General features: G+C 40.7%; 1 protein-coding gene across 1 annotated transcript in view; it reads left to right on the plus strand.

The window, feature by feature from the left end:
- The window catches only part of FIRRM (FIGNL1 interacting regulator of recombination and mitosis), a 27,703-nt gene continuing 5,258 nt past the window's right edge, over positions 1–22,445 (plus strand). The window contains exons 1-20 of the mRNA XM_079981263.1: positions 1–209; positions 1,989–2,029; positions 2,859–2,947; positions 3,813–3,917; positions 4,184–4,324; positions 7,051–7,213; positions 7,503–7,587; positions 8,776–8,914; positions 9,823–9,903; positions 11,750–11,814; positions 12,399–12,547; positions 13,690–13,819; positions 14,570–14,756; positions 15,639–15,721; positions 16,261–16,312; positions 17,377–17,466; positions 18,302–18,487; positions 19,300–19,422; positions 20,342–20,437; positions 22,026–22,139. Of these exons, the coding sequence (XP_079837389.1) occupies positions 97–209; positions 1,989–2,029; positions 2,859–2,947; positions 3,813–3,917; positions 4,184–4,324; positions 7,051–7,213; positions 7,503–7,587; positions 8,776–8,914; positions 9,823–9,903; positions 11,750–11,814; positions 12,399–12,547; positions 13,690–13,819; positions 14,570–14,756; positions 15,639–15,721; positions 16,261–16,312; positions 17,377–17,466; positions 18,302–18,487; positions 19,300–19,422; positions 20,342–20,437; positions 22,026–22,139 (2,232 nt within the window). The 5' untranslated portion in view covers positions 1–96. The remainder of the gene's footprint in view (positions 210–1,988; positions 2,030–2,858; positions 2,948–3,812; positions 3,918–4,183; positions 4,325–7,050; positions 7,214–7,502; positions 7,588–8,775; positions 8,915–9,822; positions 9,904–11,749; positions 11,815–12,398; positions 12,548–13,689; positions 13,820–14,569; positions 14,757–15,638; positions 15,722–16,260; positions 16,313–17,376; positions 17,467–18,301; positions 18,488–19,299; positions 19,423–20,341; positions 20,438–22,025; positions 22,140–22,445) is intronic.

The following is a 22,445-nucleotide window of genomic DNA, read 5'->3' on the forward strand; positions in this document are numbered from 1 at the left end:
GGATTCGAGCGGCGCCGTCGCTGCCGCCTGAGGGGATTCTTCGAAGCCGCCGCCTGAGGGGAATCCCAGGCCGCCGTCGCCGCCGCCGCCGCCATCATGTCGCAAGTGGAGCCCGAGACGCTGCCGCCGCCGCCGCCGCTGTCGGAGGTGGAGGGCCGGGCCGAGGAGCTGGGCCTCGGCCAACTCCCCACGGCCTTGCCCCGCCTCATCATATCCTTTCTTGGCGGGGAAGAAGCGGAGAGCGCGTCTCTCTGTTTGTGAAAGACCCCCCCCCTCATAAACGCCCCTCATCCCACCCACCATAATCTGTGGGGTCCTTCCATCCCTCCTCGTGGCCCGGGACTCCTCACCCTTTTTTAATATATTTAATGTATTTCTACCCCGCAGTCCCCGTCCCAGTCCCCGCGACTCAGGTTAGTAATAATAATAATAATAATAATAATATACTTTATTATTTATACCCCACCCATCTGGCTGGGTTTCCCCAGCCGTTCTGGGCGGCTTGCAACAATATATTAAAATATAATAGTCTGTTAAACATTAAAAGCTTCCCTAAATGGCCCGGGACTCCTCACCCTTTTTTAATATATTTAATATATTTCTACCCCGCAGTCCCCGTCCCCCCCCCGCGACTCAGGTTAGTAATAATAATAATAATAATAATATACTTTATTATTTATACCCCGTCCATCTGGCTGGGTTTCCGCTCTGGGCGGCTTGCAACAATATATTAAAATATAATAGTCTGTTAAACATTAAAAGCTTCCCTAAATGGCCCGGGACTCCTCACCCTTTTTAAATATATTTAATGTATTTCTACCCCCCAGTCCCCGCCCCCCCCCCGCGACTCAGGTTAGTAATAATAATAATAATAATAATAATAATAATATACTTTATTATTTATACCCCACCCATCTGGCTGGGTTTCCCCAGCCGTTCTGGGCGGCTTGCAACAATATATTAAAATATAATAGTCTGTTAAACATTAAAAGCTTCCCTAAATGGCCCGGGACTCCTCACCCTTTTTTAATATATTTAATGTATTTCTACCCCACAGTCCCCGTCCCCCCCCCCGCGACTCAGGTTAGTTATAATAATAATAATAATATACTTTATTATTTATACCCCGTCCATCTGGCTGGGTTTCCGCTCTGGGCGGCTTGCAACAATATATTAAAATATAATAGTCTGTTAAACATTAAAAGCTTCCCTAAATGGCTTGAAAACGTAAAGGGGGAGGGGGGGATTGGAAGGCAATCGTTTTAAAAAAATAAATCTAAAATATGACCCCCAAGGAGAATGCTCAAGGTCGCTACTGCGCGCACCCTTTTAAGACTCAGGTTAGAAATAAGAGCAGCTTGAAAATGTAAAGGGGGAGGGGGGAAGGCAATCGCTTAAAAATAATAATTTAAAAAATCCAAACTATGACCCCAAGGAAAATGCTCAAAGTCACTACTTTTGAGACTCAGGTTAGAAATAAGAGCAGCTTGAAAACGTAAAGGGGTGGGGGGAGGCAATCACTTAAAAATAATAATTTAAAAAATCCAAAATATGACTCCAAGGAAAATGCTCAAGGAAACTGCACCCTTTCAGACCCAACATCATCCTGGGGCAGCCGTGTTTTGTTACCTTGTGTGTTTTTTTTAATACTACAAAGCTGCCCTGTGTTTTTCGGGATGAAGGGCAATATCTCTCTCTCCATATCTATATAGTCAGAGGAGTGGGGTATAAATAATAAATTATTTTTTGACTACTACTAATATATATCTCATCTCTCTATATAAATTTAGTTAGTAACAGCAACAACTTTAGAGTATAGTGCCATTCTGTACAGTTGGAACGCAATAGGAAACAGCCATTGGTGTGCTGTGTGAATTCAACAAGTACCTTTGTTCCCTCGCAGCAGAGCGAAAGTTGATAAAAGACTGTAGTTTGAGCCAGCCTTTTATCTGCCAGCATAAGTATGCAGTTTTTCCTTAGTATTTGTACTCTATGTATCAGACATCTGATAGCTGGACCCAACGTATCGGTAAGTAAATGCTGTGCAAACTTCAGTTAGATTTACTCAGTCCTTTTTTTCTGGGGTATGCATACCCCTAAACATTTTGTGAATCTTTGTACTTTTGTCCATTTACTGTATTTATTTTCCCCGATTTGCACTATAAAATGGTGATTTTCTTGAGTCAAAAAGAGTACCCCTAAATATTTGTTTTAGGGGGAAAAGCATTGGATTTACTTCCCTGTTTTGGTGGTGATTGTACAGGAAATGTTTCCTTCAGACATGAACATGGGATGCGGCTTAGTCACATCCACCTTGGTTGGCAAAATGCACTGAAATTGTGCCTCTTGGTTAGTTAGGAGTTTTGCCCCAATGAAGAAGCCCCACTAAAGTTGCATGACACAGTTTTGTTATGTCATGCTGGGGAGCAGGGTAACGGACTTGGTTTGGCACCTACAACTTTTTTCCTAGTTTCCCACCACAATCCTTCTGCACCAGAAACCAGCAGTTATTGCTTGTAGGTGTTCGGAAACTGCTTGATACTTGGGTCCATCTTTGATACCTTTACTCTCTTTTTACAAGCTATAAAGATATATGGCTATAGTTTCAGTTCTCACAATGTTGAGTATGTACAGACAAGGCTTTGTGCAAACAAATGCTGCAAAATAATGAGAATGGAGTATTATGGCAGTTGATAAAACTGTAATGTAACTCTTGATTTTGTGGGGAATTAACGATTTGTTTTAATATTAAATAAATGTGTTTTTTTAATGGGTCTTTTTTTGAAAAAGAAAGAAAAGAGAATGACTTCCCCCTTTTAGTATTGTGGGTTTACTTTCTTATTTTTTTTCATTCCCAGGTGTCTTAAGGATCTTGACAGAGCAGTTTCTACCCCGCATCAATCTTTCTGAGCTGGAGCAAGCATTTTTCTCTAAAATATTACCAAAGGTATGACACTATTTTGAACCAGCAAGTGTGTGTGTTAAGGACTGCTGAGTATTCACACTTGCGTACTGTTATTTATATGCTTGAGCTCGTCTTCCAGAAGCATGTCATTTTTTAAGTTACATTTTTTATTTACTTTTTTTAATGGGAGCTTGGCTTGTGTCAGTGAGCAGTTTGCTTTGAAGAGCGGTGCTAACAGATAGTAGCTTTTACCACTGTTTCCCCCATTTTAGTTGAGAAAATGGGTCTATAAAATGGTTGATAAATGATTTGGCACTTAGGTAACAGTTTAGCATTGGCTTGTTTAAGTTAACAAAAAGGCCTCAATCTGCATTCTGAGTTTACCTTAGCTATCTATAAAAATAAACTTCAGAATCTGGGGTTTTTGTTAACTAATGAAGAAAAAGGGTATGATTGCCAGATCCAAAAATTGTTGCACTTCTGGTTTGGACAAAATGTCAAAATAATTACAAAACCTCCATTCTATGGTTATTTATTTAGTCACTGCTCATAGGATGGTGTCATTATAAACATAATTGATTTTTCAATGCTTCTCTGGGTGGTTAGATTATGGAAGAAGAAGAATTAAGCAAGATTATCTCAGAAGATTTGCAAGGCATTGTGAATTTGGATTTTTCCAGGATTGTCTGTTATCTCTTTAAATGGAGGTTCTGTATTTGACTGCCATGGCTAATCACACTGTACTCCCAGATTTTCTCTTGTACTTCTTAAAAGCCATCAAAGTTAATAATAACCATCCCAACATATGACAATGCTGTGCAATTTGGTTGCATTTAATATATAGAATACCAATACTGGGTTTTCTGTGGATATTATTTTAATTGAAATCTGCTTTTTTTCCTAACAGACCGTACAATTATTTGATCTTTTGATATATGAATTATCCCACCAAGCCACAAGTGTAACAAGCCACAATGTAGAGTTACGTGAAACATTAAGAAACCATCTGCAGGTAAATCTACTGGAATTAGAACTAACAACAGGAATGATACCTGATATATATATATATATATATATATATATATATATATATATATATATATTCCACACTGTTGGCGGTATTTTGGGAGGGAGTATACCAGCATATGCATGGCAAATCATTTGAGGATGTTTGATTCTATTGTACAAAGGTTGAACATCTCTAACACTTCTGATTTGTGTTGAATTGTTGTTTATATAACCTCCATTGATGCTTACAGTAATATTTTTGTCATACAGACTTTGGTGCATGTGTTGGAAGCATTAACAGGGTCTGTGCGCCACATCTGTACTGTACAGGATGTTGTGCCCTTAGAACACGTCTACAGTCTTCCCTCTTCCATTCTTCATGTAATCAAGAACACATTTGTACACTGCAAGGTTGGTGAACTTCATAGTTAGTACTATTAATTAAATTTCTATACCGCTCTTCATCTGAAGATCACAGGGTGGTTTACAATATAAATAGTTCAATAAGTCTGAAATATTTGTAATTTAACTATCACACTCTGCCGAAACTTGGTTCAGAAAGATCTGAAAAATTGGGAAAAGGCAAATCATTCATTATTAGGAAGAATTAACATAATAAAAATGAACATACCTTCCCACCATCCTATTTCTATTACAAAACCTGCTTGTCTCTAGATTGAATTCAGTTATAAAAAAGAATGGCAAAAGATAAGTTTATATGGAAAGACAAAAAAACCCAAAGTAGCCAGAAAAGTTGGGAAAGTAGATAAAAATGAAGGGGGTTGGGTATTTCTTAAATAAGTCAATATTTTGATGATGCAGGACAATTAGTATGGTTAATGCAATGGGACAAGCCGAAGGAGAGCTATAACAGGCCATCACAGGAATATTTTGTCAAAACCGATATTAGAAGCCTACTATCGGTAAGTGGAAGAGACAGAAATATTGTGTGTCTCACATAACAGAATCATAGAATTGTAGAGGTAGAAAGGACCCTGAGGATCATGTAGTTCAACCCCAACAATACAGGAATATACAGCTGTCCTATATGGGGATCGAACCTGCAACCTTGACATTGTCAGCACCACACTATAACCAACTGAGTTAATAGATATTTGCTTGGAAACATGAGACCAATACAAACAGATTTTATCATATAAAACCTGACGATTGGCCTCTACGTTAGACGAGGGAAGATTTAATTTGAAAGGATAACTAGGTAATTTTCAGTTTTGGAAAGATAAATTGGAGTCCTTTCAAGATTGAGACTGAACAAGTGAAGCCTAAATTACAGCTTGATACTCCTGTTTCTAGTATCTGCAAATCTGAACCTTCTTAAATAGGCCTTTCCAAAGCTTGCTTTTTTCACTTTTGCTTGTTCTGTAAGTATGAAGTTCAGTCCTGTCACCTGTTAGAGCTTGGCAAGTCTGCAAACTAGATTTGGGGAGCTGTCTGCTTCCCAAAATGTTTGCCCTGCCTTCTGCCACCAGGTGGAGGAGCCATAACATAACCGGATAGCCTTGTGCTACCAGTGGAAAACAACCCTTTAGATAACTGCCAACTGTATTCTCACAGGGTATCACAAGGATATTAGAGAATTAGTAACTTGGCGCAAACTATTTTCCAGTGCTTGTTTTTTTAACATCTTTATGCGCCCCCTCGCCCAGCTTGTCCGGAGTTTTGGGCTGGGCTGCCATCAGTATGCTGATGACACCCAACTCTATCTGTTGATGGACGGCCACCCTGACTCGGCCCCAGACACACTGATCAGATGCTTGGAGGCTGTGGCTGGATGGTTACGTGGGAGCCGGTTGAAGTTAAATCCTTCGAAGACAGAGGTCCTCTGGCTGGGACGGGACGACATGGGACTGAGGGGGCAACTCCCATCTCTTGCGGGGGTGCAATTAGTGCCAGCACCGTCCGTTAAGAGTTTGGGTGTAATCTTCGATACCTCCCTCTCCATGGAGGCGCAGATTGCAGCTATAACAAAGGCGGCATTTTTTCATCTCCGCCAAGCTAAGCAGTTGGCTCCCTACCTCTCTCGCCCTGACCTAGCCACTGTGATCCACGCGACGGTCACCTCCAGACTGGATTATTGTAACTCGCTCTACGTGGGGCTGCCCTTGAGACTGACCCAGAAACTCCAGCGGGTGCAGAATGCCGCAGCGAGACTCCTTACGGGGTCTTCGCTTAGAGATCACATTCATCCGGTGCTGTACCAGCTGCACTGGCTCCCGGTGGAGTACAGGATCAGGTTTAAGGTGCTGGTTTTAACCTTCAAAGCCCTATACGGCCTAGGGCCCTCGTACCTACGGGACCGCCTCTCCTGGTATGCCCCACAGAGGAACTTACGGTCTTCAAATAAAAACACCTTGAAGGTCCCAGGCCACAGAGAGGTTAGGCTGGCCTCAACTAGAGCCAGGGCTTTTTCAGCTGCGGCTCCAACCTGGTGGAACGCTCTGTCACAAGAGACTAGGGCCCTGCGGGACCTGACATCTTTCCGCAGGGCCTGCAAGACAGAGCTGTTCCACCTGGCCTTTGGTCAGGGCGCAGCCTGACTCCCTCCTTTGGCAATCTTTACAAAACTTTAGTTTATGGTTGCCATCAATTTTGATTTTAATTAATTTTTATAATGTTTTTATAATGTTGTACTGTTTTAGTGTTGTTAGCCGCCCTGAGCCCAGCTTCGGCTGGGGAGGGCGGAATATAAATAAAATTTATTATTATTATTATTATTATTATTATTATTATTATTATTATTATTTCCATTGAAATCGTTATTGAGAAAGCCTGAATACAGTTTTGTTCAATAAATACTATCCTGATAGGCACTCGTACTTTTTAAGGATAATTTTCAGAGGGGAGAACCTCTGGTGTTAGTATGCTGCAGCAACCCCCCCCCCCCAATGTATAGTATGCCATAGTAATACATTTGTTTGTCTGTAAGGTGTCACAAGAAACTCTGGAATAAATTCTGGAGTACATCTTGTATAGCATGTAATGAGATCTTGTATTTAGTGCTTAGCAGCTATAGATAATATGAATAGGGAAATGCTCTGGGTCATGAATTAGTTACTTCCACCACTGATCTATACAATGTGTTTACTTTCTTTCCGTTTTTTTTTATTTTGCTACAGAATAGTGAGTCGTTGTACAGTGAGTGTCTCCACTTGTTTTCGGATTTACTCCAGTCTCTGTTTAAGGAGGCCTATGCTTTGCAAAAGCAGTTTATGGAACTGCTAGAGATGGTATCTGTGAACTCTTGTGCTGCTGAAGACAGTATAGCGATTATAGCATCAGGTGTGTATGCAAACTATGCACTTTAAAGCAGACAACTCTCCCAAATGTATAAACTCCTACCACATACCTATTCCCTTCTGTTAAAGTTGGTGTTCCTCATAAGTCCAGGATGATCTGCTTCTCAAATTCAGGGCTAAATGTGAGATGAAAGCAATTAAAAGTGCAGCCTGTTGTGAACATAGGGAAATGGTGGTCTTCGTTGTATTGAATGATCTTCATTGTATTGAACGGTTAACTATGTTATATGCTGAACTTACCTTGCATTTACTTTTTGTCCTTTGCTCTACAGCTGTTCATACCTTGCTGGAGATCTGTTCTGCTATTTCCAGCATAGATCATGCACTTCATGCAAACACATGGAAGTTCATAATCAGGTATGTTTTTATTCTATTAATGTTATCTGTAGTTCCCATGTCTGAGAAATTAGTGAATTGCCTACCCTGGATGGCATGGCACTCCTCCTGCAAAGGAGCAGATTTGCAGTCAGGGGTTGTTTCTGGATCCAGCTCTGTCACTGGTGGCTCAGGTAGCCTCAGTGGCTGGAAGTGCCTCTTAACAACTGCAATTGGTTTGACAGCTACAGCCATTCTTGGACTGGTAAAGCCTTGCCATGGTAGTTCATGCGTTGGTTGCTTCAAGGCTAGATTACATCAATGTACTGGTGTGGGGCTTCCCTTGCACTTAATAATAATAATAATAATAAATTTTATTTATATCCCGCCCTCCCCAGCCGAAGCCGGGCTCAGGGCGGCTAACAACATTAAAACAGTGTGACATTATAAAACAACAGTGTGACATTATAAAACACTTGAGCTGGAAGCTGCAGTTAGTACAGAATGCTGCAGCACGATTGCTGACAGGAGTCAGACCTGTTAGTATGTAACACCTGGGCTCAGATGTCTGTGCTGGTTGCTGATTTGCTGCTGGGCCAAGTATATACAGCCATACCTCGGGTTGCAAACGCTGTGGGTTGCACGTTTTCGGGTTATGGACCGCGCTGAACCCGGAAGTGCCGGAACAGGTTACTTCCGGGATTTGGTGCATGTTCAGAAGCGCAAAATGACGTCATGTGCAGAAGTGCCGAATTGCGTCACACATGTGTGCAGACGCGGGTTGCGAACGTGCCTCCTGCACGGATCACGTTCGCAACCTGAGGTATGACTGTAAAGCCCTTAACAACTTGGGACAAGTTTACCTGTGAAGATTGCACCTGTTTACCTGTGGAGGTGGCACTGTAGCAGGTGCCACATGTTACCCATTCCCCATTTGTAACTTATAACAGGAGTGCTTGCAACAGAAGTAGGGCCCGCCACCTCCAGCCAGCCACAACCTCCTCCACAGCACATTTCCGTTCTGATTTCCCCCCAACGGATTCTCAACCTTCTTGGCTACTGATTTAGGGGTGGGGGTGCTCCCTTTTGTTTCTCTGAGGTCCTGTGTTGACTCTGTTTCAGTTGGTACTCACCATCTGAGTTAATGAGAGTAATTTGGGGGGGGGGGTGTGTGATGGTTCTAATAGCCTGTTGACAATTTGAGAATTGTCACAAGTTTGTCCCTTTCAGGCAAAGTCTCAAGCACAAATCTCTGATAAAGAACAGCTTGAAGCATTCCGATATACTCAGTGGCCTTTGTGAGGATATCCTGTTTTCTTTCCAGTCTTGTTTGCAGCTGGCTGAGCAGATGAAGCGGTCTGGAACAGAGGTGAATATGACTTTTAGGCATACTGACCTTGGGATGAAATTGACTTCCATAGTATTGTAATTAAAGTTGCAAGGACGTGAACGTCTGAGAGCTATAGACAGGCCACAAGCGTAGCTTATGTTTGGGCAGCACACAAACTATTTAGAACCATAGAATCCTAGCTTTCCTTTTGACCACTTTTTAGTAAATGGCGGGGATGGACAAAAACCTCTTCAGACATCTCTATCTCAGGAGCTAAGGAACACTTGCTCCCCTAATGGTGAGCATCATGTAGACTGTCACTTTAATGGGCTACGCACATCTTGTTGCTGTTCTCCAGTGCACTAATTTATCCTGAGTTTGATGAGAAAATTTGATTTTAGAGTGTTTGTGCTGTACTTTTGTACTGTTTTATTGTTGTTAGCCACCCTGAGCCCGGCTTCAGCTGGGGAGGGCGGGATATAAATAAAATTTATTATTATTATTATTATTATTATTATTATAGTCATAGCTGGGGGGATTCCTGGATGGAAGCTAATTGTGTTGAGTAAGCACTGGTATAGGATCTGTTGTGCAGGCCTGAAAATGGAAGGTGAGTAAAACATCAAAAAAGCCAAATTAACTGTTTTTCAGAATTCCCAAGGATACATCTCAATTTATGCATGCAGCTAAAATAAATTTATTGGCAATTGTACCATAGCTTCTATGTATAAACATATTTCCCCTCCTCTCTCTTGAGTATGTTGAACTTCCATTACAGTATGTGCATAGGCCAGGGAATAAAATAGCCAGAACGTTACCTCACTGGACTGGCCTTTCAGTGCTGGGGAGGAGGATAGGGCAGGGAGGTGAGGCATTTCTGGTATAAGTTTTCTAAAACACTGTTGAATGCTGTCCATTTGAGCTTTGATTTCTTCCCTTTCAAATAGGAGAGCATTGATTGCAAGTTGTTCCAAAGGACAGTCAAGCTGTGTAGATTCTTGGCCAATTCCCTGGTGCACTACACCAAGGTGAGAGATAGAAACTGGGTTCACTCTGATGCAAAATATGTGTTTGACTTGAATATGCCCTAATTGCTTTGCTATAAAATATTCTGTCTAACTTGGAAAATGTGGTAGCTTATATAAAAAGTAATTGGCAATATTCCATCCGTATTCATCAGAATCATTACTTGTCATGTAGGGCTTGATTTGTGCTGTCTATACACTGCATTCGATATTGTTAACTACAGACTCTACTTAGCCATGAAGTTTGTGCTCAAAGCTGTGTCTAAATAAGGATACCTTTCTAGTTTGTCATATCTGTCCTCTTTGTATTCTACAAATTGCACAACTCTTCAAGTCTGCAGTTATAGAAGTCTATTGCCAATAAGTCAGTGAACATCTTCCTTTTTCACCCCTACATCCTTTGTGTCAATTTGCAAATGCTTTGAGAAGAACATCACTTGACGTAGAGAATCACAAATGGTGTTTTTCCCAGAGGGAATTTTGATTTGCTACCCATTTTTTATTGTAGGTACTTGTACTGTTCCCATATTTTGTAACAGCCCTTGTACCACAGACAAATAAAATGGTTCACTAACGATATCTGAACCAAATTTTCTTAGGTTGTGGGGTAAGGATTTGCTGTATCTGATTGGGTAAAGAGGAATACAAAAAAGGGAGGCGTGAGGAAGTCAAGAAAGAAAGTTAATTAAGTATGAATTTAAAAGCTGGAGTTTTTATTTTTCCTTTTGTTGGGTGGAATTTTATTTTGTTTTTCTGATTTGTTTTATGTGTATTTTTGATTAACGTTTGGGTTTTTTTGCTCTTTTTTTTTTTACTCTTTTGGTTGTTATGTGTTTTTTCTTCTATAAAAGCCTAATAAATATATTTAAAAAAACAAACAAACAAATTTTCTTAGGTTGTGTTTCTTCCTTAGAGGCATCTGCTGGAAGAGCAGTTTGTTTTTGGTGTTTTGCAGAAAGTTTTAACATTTATCTGAAACGCTTTAGGAATTTATTTGGTTCTTAAATCACAAGTATTTGCTGTGATTGCATTGTCCATCTGTAGTTGTTAAGAGTTTAATTAAGTCAGCATAGTATTTTTGTGTTATATTCCAGGCTATGCTTCCTTTTTTCCTGAATAAATGTTTTGTTTTGTTTAAGGTTTAGTAACTTTAACCTGACCCACCCTACTTAGAAGAGTGGATAAAATTTGATTTTAAACTTCGTAAAACAGATTTTTAATTCTTAAATTAATTTATTTTGATTTTTTAATTAAAGCAAACATCTCTTTTAAAAATGTATTAACTTAAAAGGAGATCTGTATTTCATACAAACACATTAGTCCACACTAGTGTCTTAAAGCTGAGCAATGAGTATCTATGAGACTGAATTAAGTGCTTTTCCAGGTAAAAAACAACCAAAAGAGGGGTACTGTATATCACTTCTGGGGTTAAGCACAACAGTGCATCCTATAAATGTCCATTCAGAAGTAAATCCAATTGAATTCAAAAGTGTTTACACCCCAAAAGTGAGTACAGAATTGTAGCCTATACAGTACAGTAAGTCTTGTACTATTGTGATAAAAAAATAGAATTATACCCCTATATTGTTTAAAGGCTGTACTTACTTGCAAGAATTGTATGTAAAGTGCGGCTAAAAAGTATATTTAAAAAATTGCAACATTAATTCCACAAAAGGTCTGAACCTACAATAACGATACAGATAAAATTACTAAAGTATAATAATATATTATCTCATCTATCCAGAATGATGCAAAGTTTCAGCTTATAACAAGGGAATAAAAAGCAATGGAGATATAATTATAAGTGAATTTTAAATTTTAAAAATATTCTAAATTGTTGGCTGTACAGGAGTTCACTCCTTTCCTGGCGGATTCCTGCTGTCAGCTACATCAGACGTACCTTCAAATATACAGGTAAGTGGTACCCAATAATTAATTTTAATTTTTTTAATTTTTATTTTTGCATAATTATTATGTCAATAGTGTTTTCTGTGCCTGAGCTTGGAAGTAATTTGAAAGCTGCCTTCCTGGTATGGCAGTTTGCAAAAAGTGGGTTCCAAAATCGTGATGACTGAAGACTGATGTCCTAGCATGTATCTGCAATAGCCCCATTTCCTTCTGTATCAAGGTATGTGCCACACAGTGTCATAGAATCGTAGTGTTGGAAGGGACCCCGAGGGTCATCTAGTCCAACCCCCTGCAGTTCAGGGATCTCCGCTAAAGCATTTGTGACAAGTGGCCATCCACTTGTGGCCATCCAACCTCTGCTTTAAAACCTCCAAGGAAGTAGAGTCCACAACCTCCAACCTAAGGGATGCTATTCCCACTGTTGAACAGCTCTTAAATGAATGTCACTCCAATACTATATGAGCATAATTAAAGTGTGCCTTGTCTTGGCTCCACAGAGTTTCTGTATTCTATTGAACCTTAGAAATCCATGTTTAGTGCTCTTCAGAGTACAAGTGATACATGAGGCATTCTGTATTCTTTCCTGACAGCAAATTTCCTCCAAGTCTTTATGCTCCAGCGATTTCTAAGTCTCATCAGGATGAAATAGCGAGGGAATTCCTCGTGACGCTGGACTCTCTCCTACCCCACCTGCTCTCTTTTAGGCCTTTCCTAGAAGTGGCATTAAGTAAAATTTCAGGTAAGCTTAAAGGCCCTGACGATGTTAGTACTCTCGCAGTAGAGAACTGGGTGGAGGATTCTGATGGGCCCTGCAAACCAGGCATTTCTTCCCACTAGTCGGCTGCAAGAATAATAAAATTCCACAGTAGCAATACTATACAGTATATCAATTAGTTTTGAAAATGCACAATCAGACCAAAGTTACTTATTAGTAACTCAGCTTTGTTCAGGTCATAAACATCATCATCATCATTATTATTATTATTATTATTATTATTATATTCATTTCATGGCTTTAGAATATTCTTACCACTCTAATTTTTAAAGCTTATATTTCTTTTTCATGTGTAAAATTTTGTATTCTTCTTAAAGGCTTAATTTCTCTTAGTAGCATTTTTATTTGTTTAGTTATAAGCCATTAACTTTTTGCAGGTGCCCCGTAATACTTGTTTGGCACTTGTAAGAGATTGATCTTTTAGTGTGGCAGCACTCACTTTGGAACTCCCTGCCTGTTAACCTCAGGCAGCTGCCTTCACTGTATTCTTCTTTGGCACCTGATAAAGACATTTTTGTTTAGGCAAATCTTTCCAAACATGTGCAGTGTTTCATATGTTATAATTCATTTTAGCTTATTGGTTTTCATTCGTTTTGAACAGTTGTTTTTAACTATTTTTACTGATAATCAAAACAAAATAAAAGAAAAAAATTCCTTCCAGTAGCACCTTAAAGACCAACTAAGTTAGTTCTAGGTATGAGCTTTCGTGTGCATGCACACTTCTTCAGATTGGTATCTGCACACGAAAGCTCATACCTAGAACTAACTTAGTTGGTCTTTAAGGTGCTACTGGAAGGAATTTTTTTCTTTTATTTTGTTTTGACTATGGCAGACCAACACGGCTACCTATCTGTAACATTTACTGATAATGTTATTGTTTAATGCTTTTTGCAAACTGCTTTGAGGTTTGGTTACAATCAAGCAGTATATAAGCAATATATAAACGTTAAATAAATAAAATAGATAAAAATTACAAAGACAAATGAGTTTTAAGTACATGGTTGTTGATTTCTAGATTTATTCAGACATGAGAGCTCCATATAAAGCTTGCTTTAAAAGTTTTAACTTAAAAAAAGTTTTTTCTTTAAAAAAAAATATGACTACAGATCTCTCTCCTGAGCTGCATTTTCCACAATGTCGTCTTCTGCTTTCTGTAATGGACAAGTTGCCATCCCAGCCCCAAGATGTGCAGGCTCTTTGGAACACTGGAAGTCAGTTACCAGAGGAGATTCCCAGGTAATTCATTGCTGCTGTAGTAGATTTATATTAATAGATAAGCGTTTTTGTGATTGGCATACAGTGGTGCCCCGCAAGACGAATGCCTCGCAAGACGAAAAACCCGCTAGACGAAAGGGTTTTCCGTTTTGGAGGTGCTTCGCAAAACGAATTTCCTATGGGCTTGCTTCGCAAGACGAAAATGTCTTGCGAGTTTTTCCGACCTTTTTCCCCCTTCCCCCCCCCCTTTTTCTAAGCCGCTTATCGGCTTATCCACTAAGCCGCTAAAAGCCGCTAATAGTGCTAATCCGCTAAGCCGTCAATGGGCTTGCTTCGCAAGACAAAAAAACTGCTAGACGAAGAGAATCGCGGAACGGATTCTTTCGTCTTGCGAGGCACCACTGTACTTGATGTTGCCAAGCTGCATCCCCAGGTTGTTTTGAACATGTTTTATAAAAAGATGTGTTGTACTGAATGAAGGGTTTAGTGAAGGTTAGCATGATTAATTCTAAATATAATTTCGTCAGTAATGTCAGTTGACTGTACAAAGATTTTGGATAGCTCTCGCTAGATTTAAGATGCTTATTTCTGTTTCATTGATTGTAGACTTTTGCAGCATCTGGAAATCTAGCAGTCGGTAGCATAAAATCCACCCAGCACAATTTAGGGCTGCACTGTCTCTATATTATTCGTTTTAGTGATGCATGTTGGATTGCTGCAAAGAGTTAGCCTTAGGTAGGAGTAATCCTGATGTTCTCCATTTCTCTGCAGAGTCTCCTTGTTTGCAGCCCTCTTTCTCAGCCTTCAGCAGTGTCCTGGAGAGCTTTTTCTTCCTGTTAGTTTGCCCGCAGCAATGGGGACAGGGCAAGCTGAGGATCTTGTCACCTTTTACCACTATGTCTGTGTCCATTTGTGTGCCTTTATCACATCCCTCTCGGTTTCGCATTTCCGTCTACTGGTAAGGAGAAGTATTGTACGACGAACTCCATCTGCTGACTTGGAGCAGCTGGTGGATTTTACAACCAAGCTTTCCAATATAAGTCATTCTTCTCCACTGCATGTCTTACCATATAATCAAATCTTAAGATGATCTCGATTTGTGTAGCTGCCACAGGCTAACTATAGAGGATCAGTCCAGGGTGGTCCTCCTGCCTTTCCATCTTTGCTGCCACTGCCATGGAGAGGGGGAGAAAGTCTCCCTTTGTCCATTCATTCTTCCACACCACTGCCTTAAGAGTCTCTACCCTGGAAATAAGAGAATGAGGGTTTGTCCTCTCCACTTCTGGAAGTTCGAGCTGTGGGAAGGGGTGTGTTGGTGGTTGCACAGGGAGTGGGAAGGGAGTTTGTTGAGGGGCAAAGGCAACTATCTGTAAACAAACAATAAATGCCCATAAAAATGGCGAATGTACTTTCTTTCCAAAATACGTTTTATCTTAAAACAAGTGTAAGCACAGTAATGTTACGATAGATTTTGACAGCTCGATGACTGAACTCTTTAGCAATGAAACGTCTTGATTACCGGAATAACGTTTGAGCACTGAACCACTGGTATATCACAAGTGGCTTCTTTTTTACTGCGTTCGCAATTGTTTAAGATAAAACCTATTTTGGAAAGAAACTACTTTTGCCGTTTTTATGGGTGCTTATTGTTTATTTACAGATAGTTGCCTTGGCGATCTTATCTTGAGACAGAGTGCAGGTATACCAGATGGAGCTGTCCTTTGCCTCCATTGACAGCTTTGTTTTTTCTTGCTAGTTGGTGGGATGTCAATAAACAGCAGCCGTAACTTCTTTCTAAGCAACTTTTTGCCTGTGTATACGTGTTTCTGTTTTCTTTCAGGAATGCTCCCTGCTGGAGGCTGTACTTGGTTCCAACACAACTACTGCTCTCCTGGCTATGGACGTTTGGTGCTTCCTTGCCCGGTAAGAAAAAGGATATCCTGAAACACAGGCAGATGTAACCTAAACTGCTAAGTTTTCCCATATTTATTTATTTATTTATTTTCGATCCCGCTTTATATTTTTAATAAAAATCTCAAAGCGGTTTACAGCATATTAAATCAATAAAACAACAGCCGGGCAATGTTTCCCCAGCCTCATGAGGAGCCTCTTTAGTAGGGCTGGGTGAATCTGGGCCCCGCCCCCTAGGCCAGGTGGAAAGGGCCTTGCGGGGAGTGGCCTTCACACTCGCACCTTCAGCAATAGGACAAGAAAAAAAATTGTTACGTACAGATACCACTTTTTCTTCAAGAAAGGTAGAATATCATACATGGCATTTTTTTCTCCTCACAGTAAACTTGTTAAGCTGAGAGAGAATGACTTGCAAGAGCTATGCTAATAGGTGCCATGACTAAACAGGGATTTGAACGCAGGCCTTCCCAGTTCAAGATCAACACAGACCAGCACCCCAATGAGAGATCTGCTGCCTCACTTGTTCATCTTGCTCTTTTTTCTTCTCCCAGGTATGGAAGAGCGGACCTGTGTGCTCATCATGCATTTATAATAGCACATTTGGTAAGCAGAACATGGTTTGTTTATAAGGAGAGGTATTTGAGCAGAGCAGAAAATGTAACATAGCACAACATGAAGTTTACATAGCTGTCGATGATTATCCCAGGCCTCTTGAAGACTATGGGAAAGTCTGTTGTAGAAAATGGGAAATGCTCAGTCCCCCCTTGATTTCCTGATATGTTTGTATAATAAGGGCTAAATATTAGTTTTGTAATATAGCAGTATTTAGTCAAATTTAGTTTGAATTTAGTCAAAATGCAGTGAAGTTAGGGGATGATTATATAGTCTGTCTCTCTCTCTCTCTCTTTCTTTCTTTCTTTCTTTCTTTCTTCTTTCTCTTTCTTTCTTTCTTTCTTTCTTTTGCCACCTTGATTCTCTCATTATATATTTTGAAAAAACTCCACCCTATATCTTCAGCCAAACATGGATTCCAAGGAAATTTACATACAAAATTAATCATCAACACTATTTTAAAATAAACAGTAGCACAATAAAATCTGGGAATCATGTCATATTCAATCATTTTAAACAAGCCTAAATATGTTCATGGTGCTTTCTTCAGGAGATGCTTGGTTGTTCAGCTTTGCTTCATTTTGAAAAGCATTTTTCTCTAGGTCTGATTACCTAGTGATGGGGGATTAATTTTTCATTTATTTTTACCTTCCTCTTTAGTATGTGGTTTGGCTCATTTGTTTGAGTTATCTGGATGGTTTTAACAAACAAATGCTGGCCTTGATAGGCCAGTCTAACATGGAGCCTCATTTTAGGCTTGTTGTAACAGAATAATTTGTGTGGTACAGACTACTCTGTGAAATAGTTTAGGAGGGACACACAGATGGGTGCCAATGGTATAATACAGACATCTGCCTGTGGTCAAGTGGAGAATCAGTAATGTTAAAAAGGAATATGTAAGTAACGTTGGACTTGCTGTTACCTAAAATAGGACCCAGTGTATGTGTAGCTATAGGTTCTGCATCAAAACTGTTTTCTTTTTAAAAAAACAAACATGCTTAGGTGTTGCTAGATTGTTAGAATTTTGTGAGCTAATAATTTCTTACCTTATTCAGATAAAAGCTTGTCCTGCAGAGCATTTTCAAGTTTCTCTGCTTGGAGTCCTGTTAAGGCGTCTGCTATTCCTGATGACTGCTGATCACCAGGCAAGTACTGCCAAAAATGTTATTTATTGATTCCATTTGTATCCCATCTTTCCTTCAAGGAACTCAAGGTGGTAAGCACTTTTTGTTTAGTGGGGGAAGAGACATATGTTTCAACCTGCTTTGTTACAAGCAGAACAAATTTTGAGGGTTCATTCAAATATTACACTCACCATAGGAAGGTGGTCAAAGATGTTATTGTACGATTAGATTAGTCTTACCATCCAGAAAGTCTCCCTTTCAACTACTCCACTGAATGTGCAGCCCAGGCATTGAGAGTTTTCCCTCATGGTAAAAGGCTTACACAGGCTTTAACAGCCAGAGTATGACACTGGTGTTCTGTGAAAACATTTTGGCTGCATCTCGGTGAGAGCCGTACTATCTGAATTTAGCCCAAAGGAATCATTGTGTGGAGTCTTTTTGCAATTAAATCTCTCAGGAATCTCCCTCAGTACTAACTGAAGTTGTGCACCTGTCTGTCTGTTCTGTTATGGGTTATTTTATGGGTATTGTTAAGGTTTCTGTGAACCACCCAGAGACCTTTGGATATAGGGCGGTATAAAAAATTCAATAAATAATAATAATGATAATAAATATCTGTCTTGGAAAGAGAGTGGCTTTAGTCACATTCTGGGTTGGGGACTGGAAAAGCTGCTGGGATAGTTTCAGAGTCTAAGCCTTGCCTTTGAGAGGGAGAAATCCTTTCCTCTAGCCTGCCATCTTACTCTGTCATTGGACAGAAAGGATATTCTGTTTAGTTTATTATTTTCCTATATTTGTGAAATAGTTTATTGAGCTCTCCTGTGCTCTTTCTAATGTTGCCTTCACCTCCTTGCAGGTGAGGTTCACCCAACAATTTCCTTCAAGAGAAACAGAGAACCTGATATTGTGGCAGCATTTTTCTCTCCAGGCCCTGATCCCTCCCCTCAGGCAGCAAGTTGCTCTTGAGCTCTTTGTGGCCGGATTTGCACAATGTCAAGAGTGGCTGAGCAGCAAAAGGCCTCTGGAGGAACTTCCACAAGTGGTAAGGAAAGGCTTGAATGATTACCGTATTTTTCGCTCTATAAGACGCACCAGACCACAAGACGCACCTAGTTTTTGGAGGAGGAAAACAAGAAAAAAAATATTCTGAATCTCAGATGCCAGAACAGCAAGAGGGATCGCTGCGCAGTGAAAGCAGCAATCCCTCTTGCTGTTCTGGCTTCTGGGATAGCTGCGCAGCCTGCATTCGTTCCATAAGACGCACACACATTTCCCCTTGCTTTTTAGGAGGGAAAAAGTGAGTCTTATAGAGCAAAAAATACGGTACTTGCGGATGAAAAACTCTGGTGAGGATTTTCTTGTCCTCTTTGGTTCTATTGTTCTGTTATGGGGATACCCACAAGTAAGCCCAACTTTTTGCTTTGTTGTGCTAATAGTATGATTTCAGAGCGATAATAACTTTTTGTACCGGGTCTATCAATAGTTTGCATGACTGGGATCAAGTGTTGGTGCAAAGGATGCAGGACTTCAGATTCCTGAGCTTCAGGACTTGCACTTTAAAGAGAGAATGCATGTATTTTTTTCTTGCCTTTGTAGTTGCAGACGGAAGCCTGAAAGTGGACACACTTTTTCTGTTAAAACAAGGGTGATTAACCTGTGGCTCTCTAGATGTTGCTGGACTAAAGCTCCCACCACTGCAAACTACTGGTTAATTGAGGTTGACAGGCACTTCTGGAGAGACACAGGGTAGTTGTCCCTGTGCCTAAATGCTTGCAGATCTGGGTGGTGTTTCTAGTGATCAGAGATACAACTAGAAGTGTTCCTAGCTCCTCAAAGCTCTTTCTTCTCTGTTAGAACACTGCTCTCTCTGCCTTGTTGTCCTTGTGCCAAACTGTGGGGAAGTCACTAGAGATGGGACAGCAAACAGCACTTGTTGGAATTGTTGGTCAGTTCTTGGTAGTTCTTCCTGCCACACAGGTGAGTAAATTCTCTCATTTCCCACTTCCTGCTGCTGCATCTAGTTCTCCCTTCTCCACAAGTCCAATAATATGTCAGAACAGAGATAGCTGCAGTTTTCCTGCTCTTGTGGGAGGGCTATAGGAGGAGAAAGCAGAATTCCAGGAGAGAGAGAGAAGATGAAGACCTTGTTTCGTTACAGGAGCATGCAGTTGCATCCCAATATGCATCTTTCTTGCCATACAAATGACAGCATTTAAGGTGTTGGCTGACTCTTGCAATAGTACTAGTTCCATTATATGCCAAAAGAGGGAGGGGTGCTCTATTTTTGCCTTGTACCATATAGCCATAGAAACAGGCAAAGAAGTGTTTCCACTTTAATATACAGGGTGAATTTAATAATACGTCAGTGCAATATGAATTGCAGTTAACACTTGCGAATCATATGTGAGACTTTTGGTACCTACAATCACCAAACATTGTGCTCTACTCTCATCTGGCAAGGACCCCAAAAGGGAACTGGACTAGGAGGCAGCAGTTTGTGGTAGTTTGTATCAGTCCTCTTATTTAGATGAAGCTGACTTCACACTTTCCGTCTGTGAGAAGAGTGCACCTTCTGTCAGTTTGAGTTTGAGTAGATCAACAACGCTTCCTTCCTTAGCCAGACAGCCTTTCATGCTGCTGTCACAGAGGCAGGGCATAGCAGAATCATTAAACATTCACTTTGCAGTTACAGATAGGTAGCCGTGTTGGTCTGCCATAGTCAAAACAAAATAAAAAAATTCCTTCCAGTAGCGCCTTAAAGACCAACTAAGTTAGTTCTTGGTATGAGCCTTGTACCATATACCCTTGTACCATTCACTTTGCAGTTTAGCTAGTTTAGCTAGCCAGAAATGGAGGACGCTGTGAGGCTATAATATGCTCTTTTTGTCCAATGAAGGTCTCCAGTCTGCCTTCTCTGCAGCAGACCTATAGCTTGGTGCTGCGACTCATGCAGTTCTTCATCCAAATATTAGAGCCTCAACTGCTAATTCAGGTAAGAAATAGTGTGATGAGCAGACTTGCCTGGCATACACAGATGGATGTCTAGCAAGGTAGTTTTCAAAGCTGATTGCTGCTAGTTATGACAGGTGTATCCATCATCATTTTTCTACCAGAGAATGATCCTGGTAAGCATAAGCCACAGTAGTACAAGAATGTCATGATCCTAGTTCCTGGCTATTTAGAAACCCTAGCCCTCAAGAAGCTGTGCTACAGGTTGCTTCATAGGGTGTAATTATTAAGTTACAGCTGGTTTGCAACATATTCACAAAACAACCTCCTGCATCTTCACTCACAGATGTTCACAGTACGGTGAGAGGGAGGAAGTGTGTTTTGCCCCCCTACACCATTTTAAGGGCCTTCAAACAGAGTGTATTATATTTGGAGGCGCACACCTCTTGCCCAGGCCAATGCAGCCACAACACCACTGGCCTGAATGTTCCCCACTTCCATCCTTTATTGGCCTGTCCATTGTCAAGGCTAGTCATGACTGCTAGCAACCAGAATTTGAAGTGTATTTGCCAATCTAGTTGAGGTTGAGCATACAGTCATAAACCGGGTTGCAGACGCTTCAGGTTGTGTGTTACCAGGTTGTGCACCGCACCAAACCTGGAAGTACCGGAACAGGTTACTTCCGGGTTTTGGCGCATGTGCAGAAGCACTAAATTGCGCTTTGCACATGCACCGAATTGCGACCCGCACGTGTGCAGATGCAGCGCTGCGGGTTGCGAACGTGCCTCCCGCATGGATCACGTTTGCAACCCGAGCGTCCACTGTATTTAGCAACTGCATACACAATGCTACTCTGGTGTGGGTTGACGGATTTGGGAGAAGCAAACGGTGCCAGGAGCCTTCAGGGTTGGTCAGTGGAATAGAATTTCCTGATCATATTTAAAATCACAAGCTTTCCTGTCCCACTACTACACTGATTGTTTACTCTATTATTTCTGTTGTCAGGGAAGAGTTAGAAGTTTCCAGTTTCTCAGAGGGAGAAAGCATTCCCCAAGGGGGGGAGGGGAGCAGTGAATCTAATAGAAGAGAACAGGAGGAGCAACAGGGAGGGACCGGCTGTTCCCAGGAAAGGCAAGGGTTCAGTTCTAGCTCAGATTCGGAGGAGGGGAGATACAGGCCAGTTCTAGCCAGGAGGTTAGAAAAAAGAGCGGGAAAACAAAGGGAAGGGCGCGTTCGACATTTTGAGGGTGGCTGGTCATGGAGAAGCAGAGCTCAGAAGGTATCTGAAAGAAGTGACTCTGAGGAATAATAGTTAAGAACCGTTTATAAGATTGTTTTGTTAATACGCAATAAAAAGTTTTTATAAAAGAACAAGAAGTGTTTGTGTGCTGATCTGAAGAGGACAACGACCAGGCTTGACATCTGTTATAAAAGGTTGCTGTGCTTCTTTTGCATGAAGGCCAGATTATGTGAATTGTCACTTCGTGTTCTTGCATTTTAAACCCCTCTAAACCTTACTCCACCAATGTGTGTATAGCTGCATGTGCATGCACTGGATGAAATGGACTAAAATACTTTATAACATAATCTTCAAATGTGACAACACTATTCATTGTTTTTTCTTCCTGCAGATACTTACACTGCAAACTTCCCTCCTTCAACATAATCCCCCAGATCATGTTCTCACTGCAATCTTAGATTTTCTCTCTTCGATGGGGGTTCCCATCATTCCACCAGAATTCCAGGTAAATTCACTAGAACAAGATTCTGTTCTTTCATTAACCTTCTGCAGGTGTCGTTTACGGGTGAAAATAATGGCTGTAGTACCAGAGCATTGAGACACTGTTTTTCAGTAGTGGCCACTAAGTAGCTAAGGCCCAAAAGTACATTAATCATAAGAATGTCAAGTTCCTATTACTTTTTAGAAACCCTGTGTGGGAAGCCTACATGGGTAATGAAAGGTACGGGGACTCCTCGATAGTTACCTAGGGGTAGAAATATATCACTATTACATTATCCCTGGACTTGGTGGTGTTCTTGCCCCTGAGTTT

This window comes from Podarcis cretensis, assembly GCF_951804945.1.
Source record: "Podarcis cretensis genome assembly, chromosome: 6".
Taxonomy (NCBI): domain Eukaryota; kingdom Metazoa; phylum Chordata; class Lepidosauria; order Squamata; family Lacertidae; genus Podarcis; species Podarcis cretensis.